Below are 16,350 nucleotides of genomic sequence, written 5' to 3' on the forward strand. Positions count from 1 at the left end.
GGGCAGGGGCCTGGCTCTCCTGGAGAATTCTCTGCAGTCCCTCCTGACCTTCTCCTTGTTCTATGGCTCACCCCAGTTATACGCCATCTACGCAACTACTGTGCGGCTCTCCTGCCTTGCAGTGCGCCAGTCCCTTAGCACTGGCAGCTACAGGATGAGGCCGAGACCAAGAACACACAGAGGTGGACACTCCATATTACAACCAGCTGACGCATGCAGGGTCCTTCCCTCCAGGGGGACCCACTACCTACGGTCTTCCTTAGAGGCCTTGGGATAGAACTGAATGCTGTAGGTCACAGGGGGACCAAAGGGCAGTCCAAGAAAATCCACAGCTCACTACACACCAGCTCTCAGACCATGGACTACAGGCCACAGCATCCAGTGCTCCAAACAGCCTTAAGAATGAATTCCCATCCCAGCACGAAAGGGGACCAAGCCGGTTGGCTCAGAAGAGAGCGGTGTATGCTGGGACGAGCAGTCTTTGCTCCTAGACAGCAAAGATGCAGCTGCTTCCTCCATGCAGGACAGAGGCAGGCCCTGGGCTTGTGCCAAAGTCCCCTGCGGCCTGGATTTATTTACTCTGGTTTGTTTTTAGTTTAGTCACATTGTGTTTGTCTTGGTTCTCCTGGCAACCAAGAGAAAAGGAAAGATCCCATTGGGAAGCAGAGAAAGGGCAAGGGCTTGGGGACCAAATGTGTCGTAACGAGCGCTTCAATCTAGCAGAGCCCTGCCTAACAAGATGCAGGGTGAGGAGGTGGAAGTTAGACACATTCAGGCTGGAAAGAAGGTGCCAGTGTTTAAGAGTGAGGGGAACAACTTACCCAGGTTGTGGCGGCTTCTCCAGCCCTGGCAATGTTAAAGCAAGACTGGATGGTTCTAAGAGATCTGCTTTAGTTCAAACTGGAGTGACAGGATGATCACAGTGGTCCCTTCTGGCCTGGGGAATCTAGGACTAGCCCTGCAGTCCAGACACCCTCCATGCAGCTTCCTGCACACTCCCCTCTGTGTGTAGGAGTCCCCAGGACACAGCCAGAGCGAGAGGCCAAAGGACCTTCCGGGAACCCTCCAGACTTTGACTAGCCCCGAGAGACAGTTTGGTCTCGCCGCGAGGGCACTAGGTTGGCAGGCAGGAAACCTGGCTTATATTGGCAGCTCTGCCCCATAGCTGCTGTGGGACCCTAAGTTAGTCTGTTCCCCTCCTTGTACGTCTTTCCCCTCTCACCCTCGCCTACACTGACTATCAGCTCCTGGGGCATGGACTGTCTCACTCTATGTCCACACAGCGCCTAGCCCAACGACAGAGCCTCTGCCTGCGAACAAAAGGCAAAAAGCGGAGGTCTGGCTGCATTCTGGCCGGCTCAGGTGCGCTCCTGCTTGCCCAGGTCTGAGAGAGCGGGACAGTGACTCAATGGAAGGCTTTCCTCCTCAGGCTTCTCACTAGCTCCTCCCCACTGTTCATCAGCAGCCCGATTCCCAGTGCGTGGGGAGTGGGGTACGGGAGGAAGGGAGGGACCCAACGGGGCAGGGTTCAGTGGCAAACGCCAGGAGCCAGAGATGCACGGATTCATTGTGTGACATCATCACATGGTGAACCTGGAGGACCTGCCCTCTGGGGTCTGGCTAGGGACAAGAAAACAGCCCGAGGGAGAGACACAGACACACAGGAAAAGAACCTGATGCAGAAAGGAAAGCCACCCAAAACCACAAGAGGCCCCAGGCCACCAGCACACGGAAAGAAAAGACGACTCCACCTGCCCCCTGGTACCCCCTGTCCAAACTCAGATCTCCTCGGCCGTCGGCTGTTGGCAATGGCAGCTGCCAGCACCGATCCTTGCCAGAGGGCAAGGGAAGAAGAGCAGCACACAAAGGAGGGTCGCAAGGAAGCCATCCCCTTGCAGCACTGTGACCTGCGCTTGAAAGCAGAGATGGTTAGCAGAGCCCAGCAGCCGGGCATTTCCGACAGTCCAGCACAGCCCGGGGAGCGCCACGAGAGGGGAGGAGAAAAATGCTACTTAACGGGACAGCAGCATTTGAGGCCCCACGTTCCGGTTTTGGAAAATAAGAACCAGTCTCATGAACACAGGTGGTGCTGGCCCATGGGACCCTAAGCAAGGATATTTTGGGGCTCCCTCTTACCCCTCCCCACCCTGAAGAATACTGCTTACATTACTCCACAAACCAAACCAGCAGCAACCCAACACACACTTGTTCAGTAAGTACAGGCACCCTAATCGGGCCCCTGAGCTGCCTGGGGCCCTGAGCCACTGCTTCCTCCGCTTCTCCCCAGCCCAGCCACGGCTCAGGAACACCATTCCTTCCAAGGAAACAGCTTTTGGTGGGTTTTGAGCATTCCCAGGCAGCCTCCCCAACCCAAACACAACAGGGCTGGGCTGGGGGGCAGGACAACATGTACCTGAAACTGACTAGAAACAGGAAATTACACTGACGGCTCTAGTCTCACTGACCACAGTGAGTGAAAACGGCCTCAGTGGGGCAAGGTTACAGTCATTTAGCTGAAATCTTGGTTTCCATAATTGGTGTGGTCACTGGCATAGAGACAACGGCCCAGGCTCTGCTCTCATTTCACTGCTGTAAATCGGGAGCGAGCTCCCTCGAGCCAGCCCTGCGCCTCGACAAGGACAGCAGGGAACCTGGCCCAATGTTGAATAAAACAGAACAAAAAAATGAAAAACGAATGGTAACCAGTCTGTTACCTTCCTGCACGACTGCCCGTGCTGGCTCACCCTGGAGAACCCAGCCATGTTCTCTACCTTTGCTCCTACCCTTGCCCCGGGCAGACTTACTTGAAGGCCTAACAGAAACATTTCCATGGAGATACGGTTCCCAGAACGGGGACCATTTCAAAGAATGCTGCTGGGTGTTCGGCTCTGCTACCCCCCAGAGTTCCCAGAAGCCCCTGCTGGTCACAATGGCGAGGCGAGAGAGGGGGTGGGGGGCTTTGGAGAGAGAGAGAATGAGACTAGAAAGGAGGCAGATCCTTCCTGCTGTAACCCACATCCTGGCCTGACCTCCTGAGTGCTCACCACACCTCCCTGAGCTCCCCACTGGTCACGCGGGCTCTGCTCTCAGCTACAGACTCCCCCAGACAGGGCTGCAAAGCACGTGCGTGTTCACAATTAACGATGCTGTCAGGAGCGGGCTAGCCTGGCTATGAACAGCCCAACTGTGTGCTAAAGGCCCTGCACTGCTCGCCGCTAACGGAGTCTCCTTTGGTTCAAGCGGGAGGGCCCTGTGCTTTTGAAGCACAGAGTCTGCGTTCTGCTGTCCCCAGGAGGTACAGTGATCAACGGATGGTCACCGATTTGTTACTAGAACCATTTGCTGCCCCTCCATCTAAAGAGACTGGTTCAAACACAAAGGCCTCATCCAACCATTTCCTCGCCTACCCCGTCGAACAGGCCAGCAGCACAGCTCGACTGGAAGGCTCTCCCTGCTCTGGAGGGCCGCGTGCTCCTCTGAAACCTGCGTCTGTGATGGGGAGCCAAGGGGAGGGGAGAGGTGTCAGCTTCAGCAGAGTTGCCACCAACATGAGAAAGCCGCCGTAAGAGTGGGGGATCAAACAGCGTGGGGGCAGGTGAGTGGGGGGAGAAATCTGAGGCTGGGCTGAATCCCCATGGAGACGAAGCGTACTGTGTCAGCTATCTACGGCTGGCAGAACGTACCCCTCGCAGGGTGAACCGGCCTGCGTCCAGGCAAGGCAGAATCTGTGTCCTTACCTCCCTTTTCCATCTGGCCAGCCACTCATCTCGCTTCCTCTTGCTGATGTAATACGGGTCCCCGGCCTGGAAGGTGAGCCGCTGCATGGGCCTCTGACGCAGGCTTGACTCCCAGCCCAGCCCACCACGCAGGCGGCCTCGGGATCCCTGCTCGCAGGCAGTGAGAGAGGAGAGAGACAGGCTGAAAGGGGCTGGCTTCTCAGCTCACAGTTCTGAACACGGGGGGCCTGGGGCTCGCTGGGGAAACAAGGTAGTGAGGGTGGAGAGAGACCCATGGAGCAGGGGGTGGACGACCAAGGGACACAGCAGGGAAGGGACTCACCCACCGCAGGCCATGTCAGCAGCAGAGCAGGGAACAGATCCCTGGCTCCTGACTCCCAGTGCCACTGCTCAGGGCAGGGCCATGTCACTGCCAGAGCGTGAGGCTCACAAATCCGGGCCAGGTTTTACCTGTGGCTACACCATGTCAAAGACATGCTAGCTCTGGGGTCAGAGCAGGGTGCCAGGACCCCTGCATCCCCTCAGTCCCCTCACTGGGATGGGAGAGGTTTCTGCAGCTCCCACTTTTCCCTCCAGAGAAAAATTAGCCTAGAGCGTTGGCCTCTCCCAGGATGGGTTCTAGCAACGCAGTGCCTGGGAGGCCGAGCAGGGCCGAGCTGCAGGAATTAACCTGGGAAGCCACCGACGTTGGACTGCAGCGCTCACCCCAGAGCCCAGAGCAGAAATGGCAGTCAGGCCTGTTCAATCAGAATTTCTCTGCCAGACTCCTACAGGAGTGCATTACGGAGACAGAGATGGTTAGCGGTGAGACCTACTGGATACCCAGAGCCAGAGCTAACCCTACATTAGCCAGATCCCACCACAGACACCACTGTGTGTGTCTGATCTGCGCACACACATCTGCAGTATGGGCCTGGGACAGCTCCAGCAATCGTGTCCCGACATGCAGCAGAGGCTCTGGGATCGGGGTCTCACTCTGGAGCTGACGGGCTCTGGAATGAGACCCCGGGGTCTCTAGCGTGCTCTAGTGCCTGGTGCCTTCTCTGTAGATAAAGGGCTCTAGTGTCCAGGGTACAACTTAGCCCAGGTCCCCATGTGCTGAACCAGCCCTGGTGAGACCGTCCATCTGCTGCATTGTACCTAGCCAGCCTCTCACGCTCAATGCAGCAGCTTCTTGAACCCCTCTCCGATTGCCCAGGGGGTTGGACATGCCCGCCCCAGACGCCAGGCTGCAGCCTGACAGGAACTTAGCCATGTGGCCCCGTGGCCACTTGATTCTGCCTGTGCTCTTGCTTTGAGAGGGCAGGAGTCAAGGCTCCCAGCCTGCACTTAGCTCTGCGGTTTAGCTGGGTTCCAGGGACTAACGCATCACCAACAGCTGGCAAGGCAGTGGAGTCCCCAGGGCAGCGACCGTGGCACATACTTGCCTCCATTTTCAGCGAGTCGTAGTTAGCTTCTTCCTTCTCTTCTTTGCCTGTACAGAACACAGAGAGCGCAGGTCAGCACACAAGGAGCTGAGCCAGATCCCAACGGACACAGGCCAGTTCAGAGCAGAAAAGCCAGCTGGGCAATACCACTGCACTGGCCTCCTGGAACCCTCTGCCTCTGGGAGCATCTACCCTGGAGTCACAGTTCACTGTGCCAGCCCTCGGCTACCCCACTGTCTCCAATGCCTTTGGCCTCCCACGCCTGCCTGAGAATTCTGGCTGTCTCTCTCCCAGGACATGCACCCTTCCCCACCGGAGCAGAGCAAGGGCTCCAGGTCCTCCTGTGCACCAAGGAATGAGGTCTCCAGCGTGCCTTCCCTGGGCTGGGCTCATGGGGGACAACTGCTCTCACTTCATAGTCTCCAACTCCAGCGGCCATGTCATGTGGCACCTAGGACTAGTGCCGCCTGGAGGCCTCAGGATGCCAACAGACTGGTGGTGACCCCTGGAAATGGGCACGCACTGGCTAGGGGGCAGGGCGGGAAGGGAAGTGTTCGCAGCACTATGCAAAGGTTTCTGGTTTCCTGTGTTATCGGTACATCTCGCTGCCTTGCAGGTATGAGCAGAGCTGCTGCCAGGAAAGCAGCTAAAAATAAAACCAACCGTTTCTGGGGCTGCAAACCCTTGACACATTCAAAGCGACTGTGTTATGAGGCCAAACACAAGGGGGGGCTGAGTGTGAGTTACCGTGAGGGGCGAGGCACATACACATCTTTGGGGGTGGGGGGGGGCGGGGACTCTGCCTTTTTGTAAAGGTGTAGTTAGTGGATTTTCACTGGTCATGAATGCAAGGCTACAGCCCCCCTGAAATTCCAGCCCTGGTGTCCCCAAACACAGCTCTGACGCTGCCCCTCAGCCTAGTCTGGCAGCCCACCCTGTCATTCCAGTCCAGTGATCCCCATCCAGCTCTGCTGATTCACCTCAAGCCACACAGAGTATCCCCATAGTCCAGCCCTGGCCTAACCCAGCTTTGCTGCTACTCCCTAAGCCTGAGCGACACCACTGCATCCTGGGGTGTCTCTTGAGAAAGGCAAGCCGTGCACGCTGAGCTGCCCCAGACTGGGAGCTGGGCTTGGCAGACAAACTCCCATAGGGCTGGGAGAGACAGTGCCAAGCTCCAGGTCACTCATGGCCTCCTCCGTTTGCCCCGGGATCCTGGATCCTGGGGTGCCGAAGAGCTACCAGTCCGAGTGCAGCACGCTGACAGATTTGCAGTCCTCTCGCACAGTGCACACACATTTGCTGGCTCCCTACACACTGCCACAAACGCTGACGGGGGCTGGGCCTCGCTAACATATTCCCAGGGCTTTGGGCGCCCTGGCAGATTCCTCAGGCTCAGGGCCCAGGTGAGGGAGGGTGTTCCACGGCCACTCCCCACAAGCTGGGCACTGCTCTAGGCAGGCCTGGAGCCACACGGCCCGGTTCCTAGGGAGAGGGAAAGGAAGAGCTCTGTACTGAGCAGGGCAGAGGCACCTGCCCTGAGGTGGTGTGACGAAACGGGACTGTTCTTAATGTTTCCTCTGAATAGTGTTGGTGTGCCTCAGTTTCCCCTATGCAGTTCTTAAGTATCTAGGGGGTGGGATAAGGGTGTATGATTGTTGCAGACCCCTAGAGGGCAGGTGTGTGCAGAGGTCTGGACACAGAGAATGGCCGACACCCTGTTTCCTGGCAACTGATGGCCTGGGCCCTTCCCCCCTGCAAGGTGAGAGCTAAAGGGCTGGAGAACAAAGGAATCAGATAACCTCCTGGCCCGGGGAAAGGGACAAAGCCCAGAGGAGGAGGGGCTGGAGGGAGTTTCAGTTTGGGTCTGGCTGGGGACATGAAGTGAAGTGCAGACATGGTTGTCCAGCTCACTGCCCCCAAAATTGACCCGGCTGAGGGGTCCTGTTCTTCTGCACCTACAAGCTCTGTGTTACACCACGTTCCTGTCATCTAACAAACCTCTGTTTTCCTGGCTGGCTGAGAGGCATGTCTGACTGCGGAGTTGGGGTGCAGGACCCTCTGGCTTCCTCAGGACCCCACCTGAGCGGACTCGCTGGGGGAAGCGCACGGAGGGGCAGAGGATGCTGAATGCTCCGAGGTCAGACCCAGGAAGGTGGAAGCTGGGTGAGCTGTGTGTCCTGCAGACAGGCTGCTCACAGAGAGAAGACTTCCCCAGAGTCCTGACTGCCTTCATGGGGAGCAGTTCCAGAGCATCGCCCGGGGACTCTGCGATAACTGGTGGCAGTGGTGGGATCTACTGCACCCTGTGGATGGCGCTTCCTGCAGTAAGTGACTGGGGAGCAGTAAAACGAAGCGGGATTGACAAGGACCAGAGCTGCTGAAGGCTCAGAGAGGAGCAGTTTTGGGGGGCGGTTAACCCCTGGGAGTGTGTGACCAGCGAGAAGGACTGTGCAGTAATGGGGTCCCCCTGGGGACTGTGGTGAGCAGTCTCAGGGGCGGAGGAGTCTGTGGCTTGGCCCTAGGAGAGAGGACTTTGGCAGTAACAGGGTTCCCCTGGGGATTGCAGCAAGCAGTCCCAGAGGTGGAGGAGTCTGCAGCTCGACCCTGGCAAAGAGGGGGTGACCTCGAGAAGAGCTGGCACACTAGGGGTTCTCCCTGGAAACCGTGGGGAGCTGAGAGCACAAAGGCCTGTGAGTCCACAACAACTTGGGAACAGTGGAGTGATGGCCTGTCACCATCTTCTGAAGAAGGACATTGTAACCCGGTGCAGAAAGGAAGGGTTGAGCATTGGAAAGTTCACCAAAGCACAGTTAATCGTGCAGCTGGAGGAGGCTAACCGCTCTAAGGAACAGATTCCTGACCCAAATGGGGCTATAGCAGGATCTGGGAGCAGCTGTGTGACGATGTGATGCAGCAGGGAGGGGGGAGTGTTGACCTGGGAATGTGCCCTGGGGATGGGAGACCTGAGAGCCTGTCACCTGAGCCAGGAGGCGGAGGGGGAGGTGACACCTCTACCCGGGAATAAGAAAAGGAGTACTTGTGGCACCTTAGAGACTAACCAATTTATTTGAGCATGAGCTTTCGTGAGCCACAGCTCACTTCATCGGATGCATACCGTGGAAACTGCAGCAGACTTTATATACACACAGAGATCATGAAACAATACCTCCTCCCACCCCACTGTCCTGCAGGTAATAGCTTATCTAAAGTGATCATCAAGTTGGGCCATTTCCAGCACAAATCCAGGTTTTCTCACCCTCCACCCCCCCACACACAAACTCACTCTCCTGCTGTCCAAAGTGACAACTCTCTTCACAATGTGCATGATAATCAAGTTGGGCCATTTCCTGCACAAATCCAGGTTCCACCCCCTCACCCCCCTCCAAAAACCACACACACAAACTCACTCTCCTGCTGGTAATAGCTCATCCAAAGTGACCACTCTCCCTACAATGTGCATAGTAATCAAGGTGGGCCATGTCCAGCACAAATTCAGGCTTTCTCACATACACCCCCCTTTTTTTTCCGGGGACACACACACACACACAAACTCACTCTCCTGCTGGCAATAGATCATCCAAACTGACCACTCTCCAAGTTTAAATCCAAGTTTAACCAGAACGTCTTGGGGAGGGGGGGGTAGGAAAAAACAAGAGGAAATAGGCTACCTTGCATAATGACTTAGCCACTCCCAGTCTCTATTTAAGCCTAAATTAATAGTATCCAATTTGCAAATGAATTCCAATTCAGCAGTTTCTCGCTGGAGTCTGGATTTGAAGTTTTTTTGTTTTAAGATAGCGACCTTCATGTCTGTGATTGCGTGACCAGAGAGATTGAAGTGTTCTCCGACTGGTTTATGAATGTTATAATTCTTGATGTCTGATTTGTGTCCATTTATTCTTTTACGTAGAGACTGTCCAGTTTGACCAATGTACATGGCAGAGGGGCATTGCAGACACATGATGGCATATATCACATTGGTGGATGTGCAGGTGAACGAGCCTCTGATAGTGTGGCTGACGTTATTAGGCCCTGTGATGGTGTCCCCTGAATAGATATGTGGGCACAGTTGGCAACGGGCTTTGCTGCAAGGATAAGTTCCTGGGTTAGTGGTTCTGTTGTGTGGTATGTGGTTGTTGGTGAGTATTTGCTTCAGGTTGCGGGGCTGTCTGTAGGCAAGGACTGGCCTGTCTCCCAAGATTTGTGAGAGTGATGGGTCATCCTTCAGGATAGGTTGTAGATCCTTGATGATGCGATGGAGGGGTTTTAGTTGGGGGCTGAAGGTGACGGCTAGTGGCGTTCTGTTATTTTCTTTGTTAGGCCTGTCCTGTAGCAGGTGACTTCTGGGAACTCTTCTGGCTCTATCTATCTGTTTCTTTACTTCCGCAGGTGGGTATTGTAGTTGTAAGAATGCTTGATAGAGATCTTGTAGGTGTTTGTCTCTGTCTGAAGGTTTGGAGCAAATGCGGTTGTATCGTAGAGCTTGGCTGTAGACGATGGATCGTGTGGTGTGGTCAGGGTGAAAGCTGGAGGCATGCAGGTAGGAATAGCGGTCAGTAGGTTTCCGGTATAGGGTGGTGTTTATGTGACCATTGTTTATTAGCACTGTAGTGTCCAGGAAGTGGATCTCTTGTGTGGACTGGACCAGGCTGAGGTTGATGGTGGGATGGAAGTTGTTGAAATCATGGTGGAATTCCTCAAGGGCTTCTTTTCCATGGGTCCAGATGATGAAGATGTCATCAATATAGCGCAAGTAGAGTAGGGGCTTTAGGGGACGAGAGCTGAGGAAGCGTTGTTCTAAATCAGCCATAAAAATGTTGGCATACTGTGGGGCCATGCGGGTACCCATAGCAGTGCCGCTGATCTGAAGGTATACATTGTCCCCAAATGTAAAATAGTTATGGGTAAGGACAAAGTCACAAAGTTCAGCCACCAGGTTAGCCGTGACATTATCGGGGATAGTGTTCTTGACGGCTTGTAGTCCATCTTTGTGTGGAATGTTGGTGTAGAGAACCTGGATTTGTGCAGGAAATGGCCCACCTTGATTATCGTGCACATTGTGAAGAGAGTTGTCACTTTGGATGGGCTATTACCAGCAGGAGAGTGAGTTTGTGTGGGGGGGGGTGGAGGGTGAGAAAACCTGGATTTGTGCTGGAAATGGCCCAACTTGATGATCAGTTTAGATAAGCTATTACCAGCAGGACAGTGGGGTGGGAGGAGGTATTGTTTCATGATCTCTGTGTGTATATAAAGTCTGCTGCAGTTTCCACGGTATGCATCCGATGAAGTGAGCTGTAGCTCACGAAAGCTCATGCTCAAATAAATTGGTTAGTCTCTAAGGTGCCACAAGTACTCCTTTTCTTTTTGCGAATACAGACTAACACGGCTGTTACTCTGAAACCTACCCAGGAATGTGGTCGGAGGCTGCAGCAGGGAACCTGCTGGGTGGGTTTAGTTTCAGTTTGGGGCTGGGTGGAGGAACGCAGGGAACCCCAGGGCTGGGGTCTAAGCTCCCTGCTCCCCCAGAAGGACTTGACTGAGGGGTCCTGGGTGCACCCACAAGCTCTGTTTTGGGCTGTGTTCCTGTTGTCCAATAAACCTTCTGTTTTACTGGCTGGCTGAGAGTCTCAGTGAATCCCAGGAAGGGGGGTGCAGGGACTCCCCCACACTCCGTGACAACCGGTGGAAGCGGTGGGATGTACTGTACCCCGTGAACAGCGCTTCCTGCAGTAAGTGACTGCGGAGCAGTAAAACGAAGGGGGATTGACGGGGACCGGGTGTGCTGAAGATTCAGAGAGAGACAGTTTCAGGGGGCGGTTAACCACTGGGAGTGTGTGACCAGAGAGAAGGACTTTTGCAGTAACAGGGTTCCCCAAGAGATTGCAGCGAGGGGTCCCAGGGGCGGAGGAGTCTGCTGCTCGACCATGGCAAAGAGGTGGTGACCTCAAGAAGGACTGGCACACTAGGGGCTTTTCCTGGAAACCGTGGACAGCTGCCCAGGCCTGCGAGTGGCCAGCAGGGAGATGTACGCTAAACGCCTGAAGAGCGACCTGGTGGAGCTGTGCAGGCAGAGGGGGCTGCGCATTGGGAGGTCCACCAAGGAACAGCTGATTGCCCAGCTGGAGGAGAGGGATTGCTTAGATGACCCGATCCCTGTCCCTGAGGGAAGCCGCCCGGCGGACGCAACGTGGGCCCTGGGGCTGAGAGGGGTCAGACTGCTGCCGAGGACATCCCGAGACCCTTCCTACCTAGGCCTGGGGGAGGGATTGGGGGAAGCCCAGCGAATACCGAGGACATCCTGACCCCAGCAGCCAGCAGGGGATCCTCCCGGCAGAGCTCCCCATCCCTAGAGCAGATGCGGCTGGAATGGGAGAGGGAGATGAAAATGAGGGAGCTGGAGGATCATGAAAAACAACGTCAGCATGAGCAGGAGGAGAAGGAGAAACAATGTCAGCATGAACAGGAGGAGAAGGAGCGGGAACATCAGGAGAAGGAGAGGCAATGTAGGCATGAGCAGGAGGAGAAGGAGAGGGAACGTCAGGAGAAGGAGAAACGAAGACAGCATGAACTGGAGCTGGCCAGGCTGAGGAGCAGTGGGGCCCCGGCTGTGGTGAGTGCAGGGTGACTCAAGACTGCAAGGAGCTTTGATAAGTGCTTCCTGGCCCAGCGGAAGGAGGGGGAGGACATAGATAGCTTCCTGACGGCCTTTGAGAATGTCTGCGAGATGCACAGGGTTGACCCTGCAGACAGGCTCCAGTTTCTCACCCCCTTACTGGACCCCAAAGCCGTGGAGGTGTACAGCCAGATGACAGGGCCGGAGGCAGGGGACTATGAACTGTTCAAACAGGCCCTGCTCCGTGAGTTTGGGCTGGTTCCCGAGATGAACAGGAGAAGGTTCCGGAGTCAGCGTAAAACGCCTGAGGTCACCTACCTACAACTGGTCAACTGGATGCAGGGATATGCCCGCAAGTGGACAGCTGGGGCCCAAGCTAAAGAGGACCTGCTTGACCTAATCGGTACTGGAGCAACTGTATGAACAGTGCCCTTCCGAACTGAGACTGTGGTTGGTGGACAAAAAGCTCGAGAACCCCCAGCACGCAGGGCAGCTGGCCGACGAGTTTGTGAACAGTCGGTCAGGGGGTAGACGGGAGGAGTCCCAAAAGAACAGCCCCCCCCCCCCAGAATGCAGAGAGAGAGTCACCAGGGGACCTCCCAGCGGGGAAATAGGGAGAACCCCCTCCAAAGGGGTACGCCTGGCGTCGGGCCCCTCCGACCCGCTCTGGGGATGAACGTGACCTGAGCTGCTATCACTGTGGCCAGAGAGGCCACGTACGGTCCCAGTGCCACGGGCTCAGGGACAGACTGAGCAGACCCAACCTACCCAGGGTTAACTGGGTAGGGACCCAGGTGGACGAGGGGCAGACGACCCAGGCAAGGGGGGCTGCCAGTTTACCACCTGCTCAGGAGGGAAGAGTACCCCCGGCCAGCCCCGCCAGAGGGCTGGAGGCTCTGGGCTCAGGGAGCTCGGTTTACAGGGTGGGCGCGGGGCTGTCCCTCCGGAGAAAGTGCCTTGTACCCCTGGAGGTGGATGGGAGGAAGGTCAATGGATATTGGGATACGGGCGCGGAGGTGACGCTGGCCCGGCCCGAGGTGGTGGCCCCAGATCGGGTGGTGCCCAACACCTACCTGACCTTGACGGGGGTGGGCGGGACCCCATTTAAGGTGCCCGTGGCAAGGGTACACCTGAAATGCCGGGCCAAGGAGGGCCCCAAGGATGTGGGGGTACACCACCATTTGCCCACTGAGGTTTTGATGGGGGGGACCTAGAGAACTGGCCAAGCAACCCCCAGACCGCCCTGGTTGTGACCCGTAGCCAGAGCCGGCGAGGGGCACTGTGCCCTGACCTTGGGGAGGGTACCACACCAGAGGCGCAGGACCCTACCCTGGTGGGGAGGGAGCGCCGAGGGGCACGGCTCAGAGAGGCTGTGGCCTCAGACCTGGCCACTGAGGGGGAACCGGTCCCCATCCCTTCCCCAGCCGCTGAGTTCCAGGCTGAGCTGAGGAAAGATCCCTCCTTGCGGAAGCTCAGGGACCTGGCCAACCTCAGTGTGGGACAGACCATGAGGAGAGGCTGCCAGGAGAGGTTCCTGTGGGAGAAGGGGTTCCTGTACCAAGAATGAGCTCCCACAAGGGAAGCAGAGTCCTGTGGGATCAGGAGGTAGCTGGTGGTCCCCCAGAAGTATCGCCGCAAGCTCCTGTACCTGGCCCATGACATCCCCCTCGCAGGGCACCAGGGAATCCGGTGCACCCGGCAGAGGTTGCTACAGAACTTTTACTGGCCCGGGTTCTTTACCACGGTCCGGCAGTATTGCCAATCCTGTGACCGCTGTCAGAGGGTGGGGAAGGCCCGGGACAAGGGGAAAACGGCTTTGAGACCTTTGCCCATCATAGAGGAACCTTTCCAGAAGGTGGCCATTGACATAGTGGGACCTCTCAGCAAGACCTCCTGCCTCATACTGAGAATGAGGGGTGATCAGCAGGTTATCTCAAGTGCTTATATACGAATGCACAAAGCCTTGGAAACAAGCAAGGAGAACTGGAGGTCCTGGTGATGTCAAGGAATTATGACGTGATTGGAATAACAGAGACTTGGTGGGATAACTCACATGACTGGAGTACTGTCATGGATGGTTATAAACTGTTCCGGAAGGACAGGCAGGGCAGAAAAGGTGGGGGAGTAGCACTGTATGTAAGGGAGCAGTATGACTGCTCAGAGCTCCCGTACGAAACTGCAGAAAAACCTGAGTGTCTCTGGATTAAGTTTAGAAGTGTGAGCAACAAGAGTGATGTAGTGGTGGGAGTCTGCTATAGACCACCGGACCAGGGGGATGAGATGGATGAGGCTTTCTTCTGGCAACTCACAGAAGCTACTAGATCACATGCCCTGGTTCTCATGGGTGACTTTAATTTTCCTGATATCTGCTGGGAGAGCAATACAGCAGTGCATAGACAGACAATCCAGGAAGTTTTCGGAAAGCGTAGGGGACAATTTCCTGGTGCAAGTGCTAGAGGAGCCAACTAGGGGGGGAGCTTTTCTTGACCTGCTGCTCACAAACCGGGAATAATTAGTAGGGGAAGCAAAAGTGGACGGGAATCTGGGAGGCAGTGACCATGAGTTGGTTGAGTTCAGGATCCTGATGCAGGGAAGAAAGGAGAGCAGCAGGATACGGACCCTGGACTTCAGGAAAGCAGACTTCGACTCCCTCAGGGAACGGATGGGTAGGATCCCCTGGGGGACTAACATGAAGGGGAAAGGAGTCCAGGAGAGCTGGCTGTATTTCAAGGAATCCCTGTTGAGGTTACAGGGACAAACCATCCCGATGTGTCAAAAGAATAGTAAATATGGCAGGCGACCAGCTTGGCTTAACGGTGAAATCCTAGCGGATCTTAAACATAAAAAAGAAGCTTACAAGAAGTGGAAGGTTGGACATATAACCAGGGAAGAGTATAAAAATATTGCTCAGGCATGTAGGAATGAAATCAGGAGGGCCAAATCGCACCTGGAGCTGCAGCTAGCGAGAGATGTCAAGAGTAACAAGAAGGGTTTCTTCAGGTATGTTGGCAACAAGAAGAAAGCCAAGGAAAGTGTGGGCCCCTTACTGAATGAGGGAGGCAACCTAGTGACAGAGGATGTGGAAAAAGCTAATGTACTCGATGCTTTTTTTGCCTCTGTCTTCACGAACAAGGTCAGCTCCCAGACTGCTGCGCTGGGCATCACAACATGGGGAATAGATGGCCAGCCCTCTGTAGAGAAAGAGGTGGTTAGGCACTATTTAGAAAAGCTGGACGTGCACAAGTCCATGGGGCCGGACGAGTTGCATCCGAGAGTGCTACAGGAATTGGCGGCTGTGATTGCAGAGCCATTGGCCATTATCTTTGAAAACTCGTGGCGAACGGGGGAAGTCCCAAATGACTGGAAAAAGGCTAATGTAGTGCCAATCTTTAAAAAAGGGAAGAAGGAGGATCCTAGGAACTACAGGCCAGTCAGCCTCACTTCAGTCCCCGGAAAAATCATGGAGCAGGTCCTCAAAGAATCAATCCTGAAGCACTTAGAGGAGAGGAAAGTGATCAGGAACAGTCAGCATGGATTCACCAAGGGAAGGTCATGCCTGACTAATCTAATTGCCTTCTATGATGAGATTACTGGTTCTGTGGATGAAGGGAAAGCAGTGGATGTATTGTTTCTTGACTTTAGCAAAGCTTTTGACACGGTCTCCCACAGTATTCTTGTCAGCAAGTTAAAGAAGTATGGGCTGGATAAATGCACTATAAGGTGGGTAGAAAGTTGGCTAGATTGTCGGGCTCAACGGATAGTGATCAATGGCTCCATGTCTAGTTGGCAGCCGGTGTCAAGTGGAGTACCCCAGGGGTCGGTCCTGGGGCCAGTTTTGTTCAATATCTTCATTAATGATCTGGAGGATGGTGTGGTTTGCACTCTCAGCAAATTTGAGGATGATACTAAACTGGGAGGAGTGGTAGATACGCTGGAGGGCAGGGATAGGATACAGAGGGCCCTAGACAAATTGGAGGATTGGGCCAAAAGAAATCTGATGAGGTTCAATAAGGATAAGTGCAGGGTCCTGCACTTAGGACGGAAGAACCCAATGCACAGCTACAGACTAGGGACCGAATGGCTAGGCAGCAGTTCTGCGGAAAAGGACCTAGGGGTGACAGTGGACGAGAAGCTGGATATGAGTCAGCAGTGTGCCCTTGTTGCCAAGAAGGCCAATGGCATTTTGGGATGTATAAGTAGGGGCATAGCGAGCAGATCGAGGGACGTGATCGTCCCCCTCTATTCGACATTGGTGAGGCCTCATCTGGAGTACTGTGTCCAGTTTTGGGCCCCACACTACAAGAAGGATGTGGATTAATTGGAGAGAGTCCAGCGAAGGGCAACAAAAATTATTAGGGGTCTGGAACACATGACTTATGAGGAGAGGCTGAGGGAACTGGGATTGTTTAGTCTGCAGAAGAGAAGAATGAGGGGGGATTTGATAGCTGCTTTCAACTACCTGAGAGGTGGTTCCAGAGAGGATGGTTCTAGACTATTCTCAGTTGTGGAAGAGGACAGGACAAGGAGTAATGGTCTCAAGTTGCAGTGGGGGAGGTTTAGGTTGGATATT

At 55.0% G+C, this 16,350-nt stretch overlaps 1 protein-coding gene across 5 annotated transcripts in view; it reads right to left on the minus strand.

Moving 5' to 3' along the window:
• Positions 1-16,350, minus strand: part of DNMT3A (DNA methyltransferase 3 alpha) — a 272,889-nt gene that overhangs the window by 125,817 nt on the left and 130,722 nt on the right. For all 5 annotated transcript variants that reach the window (XM_077812262.1, XM_077812261.1, XM_077812260.1 and 2 more), the window contains exons 5-6: positions 5,165-5,211; positions 3,738-3,884 (exon numbers count right to left, since the gene is read on the minus strand). In XM_077812262.1, coding sequence (XP_077668388.1) covers positions 3,738-3,884; positions 5,165-5,211 — 194 coding nt within the window. The remainder of the gene's footprint in view (positions 1-3,737; positions 3,885-5,164; positions 5,212-16,350) is intronic.

The sequence above is a fragment of the Eretmochelys imbricata genome, chromosome 3 (assembly GCF_965152235.1).
Source record: "Eretmochelys imbricata isolate rEreImb1 chromosome 3, rEreImb1.hap1, whole genome shotgun sequence".
Classification (NCBI taxonomy): Eukaryota; Metazoa; Chordata; order Testudines; family Cheloniidae; genus Eretmochelys; species Eretmochelys imbricata.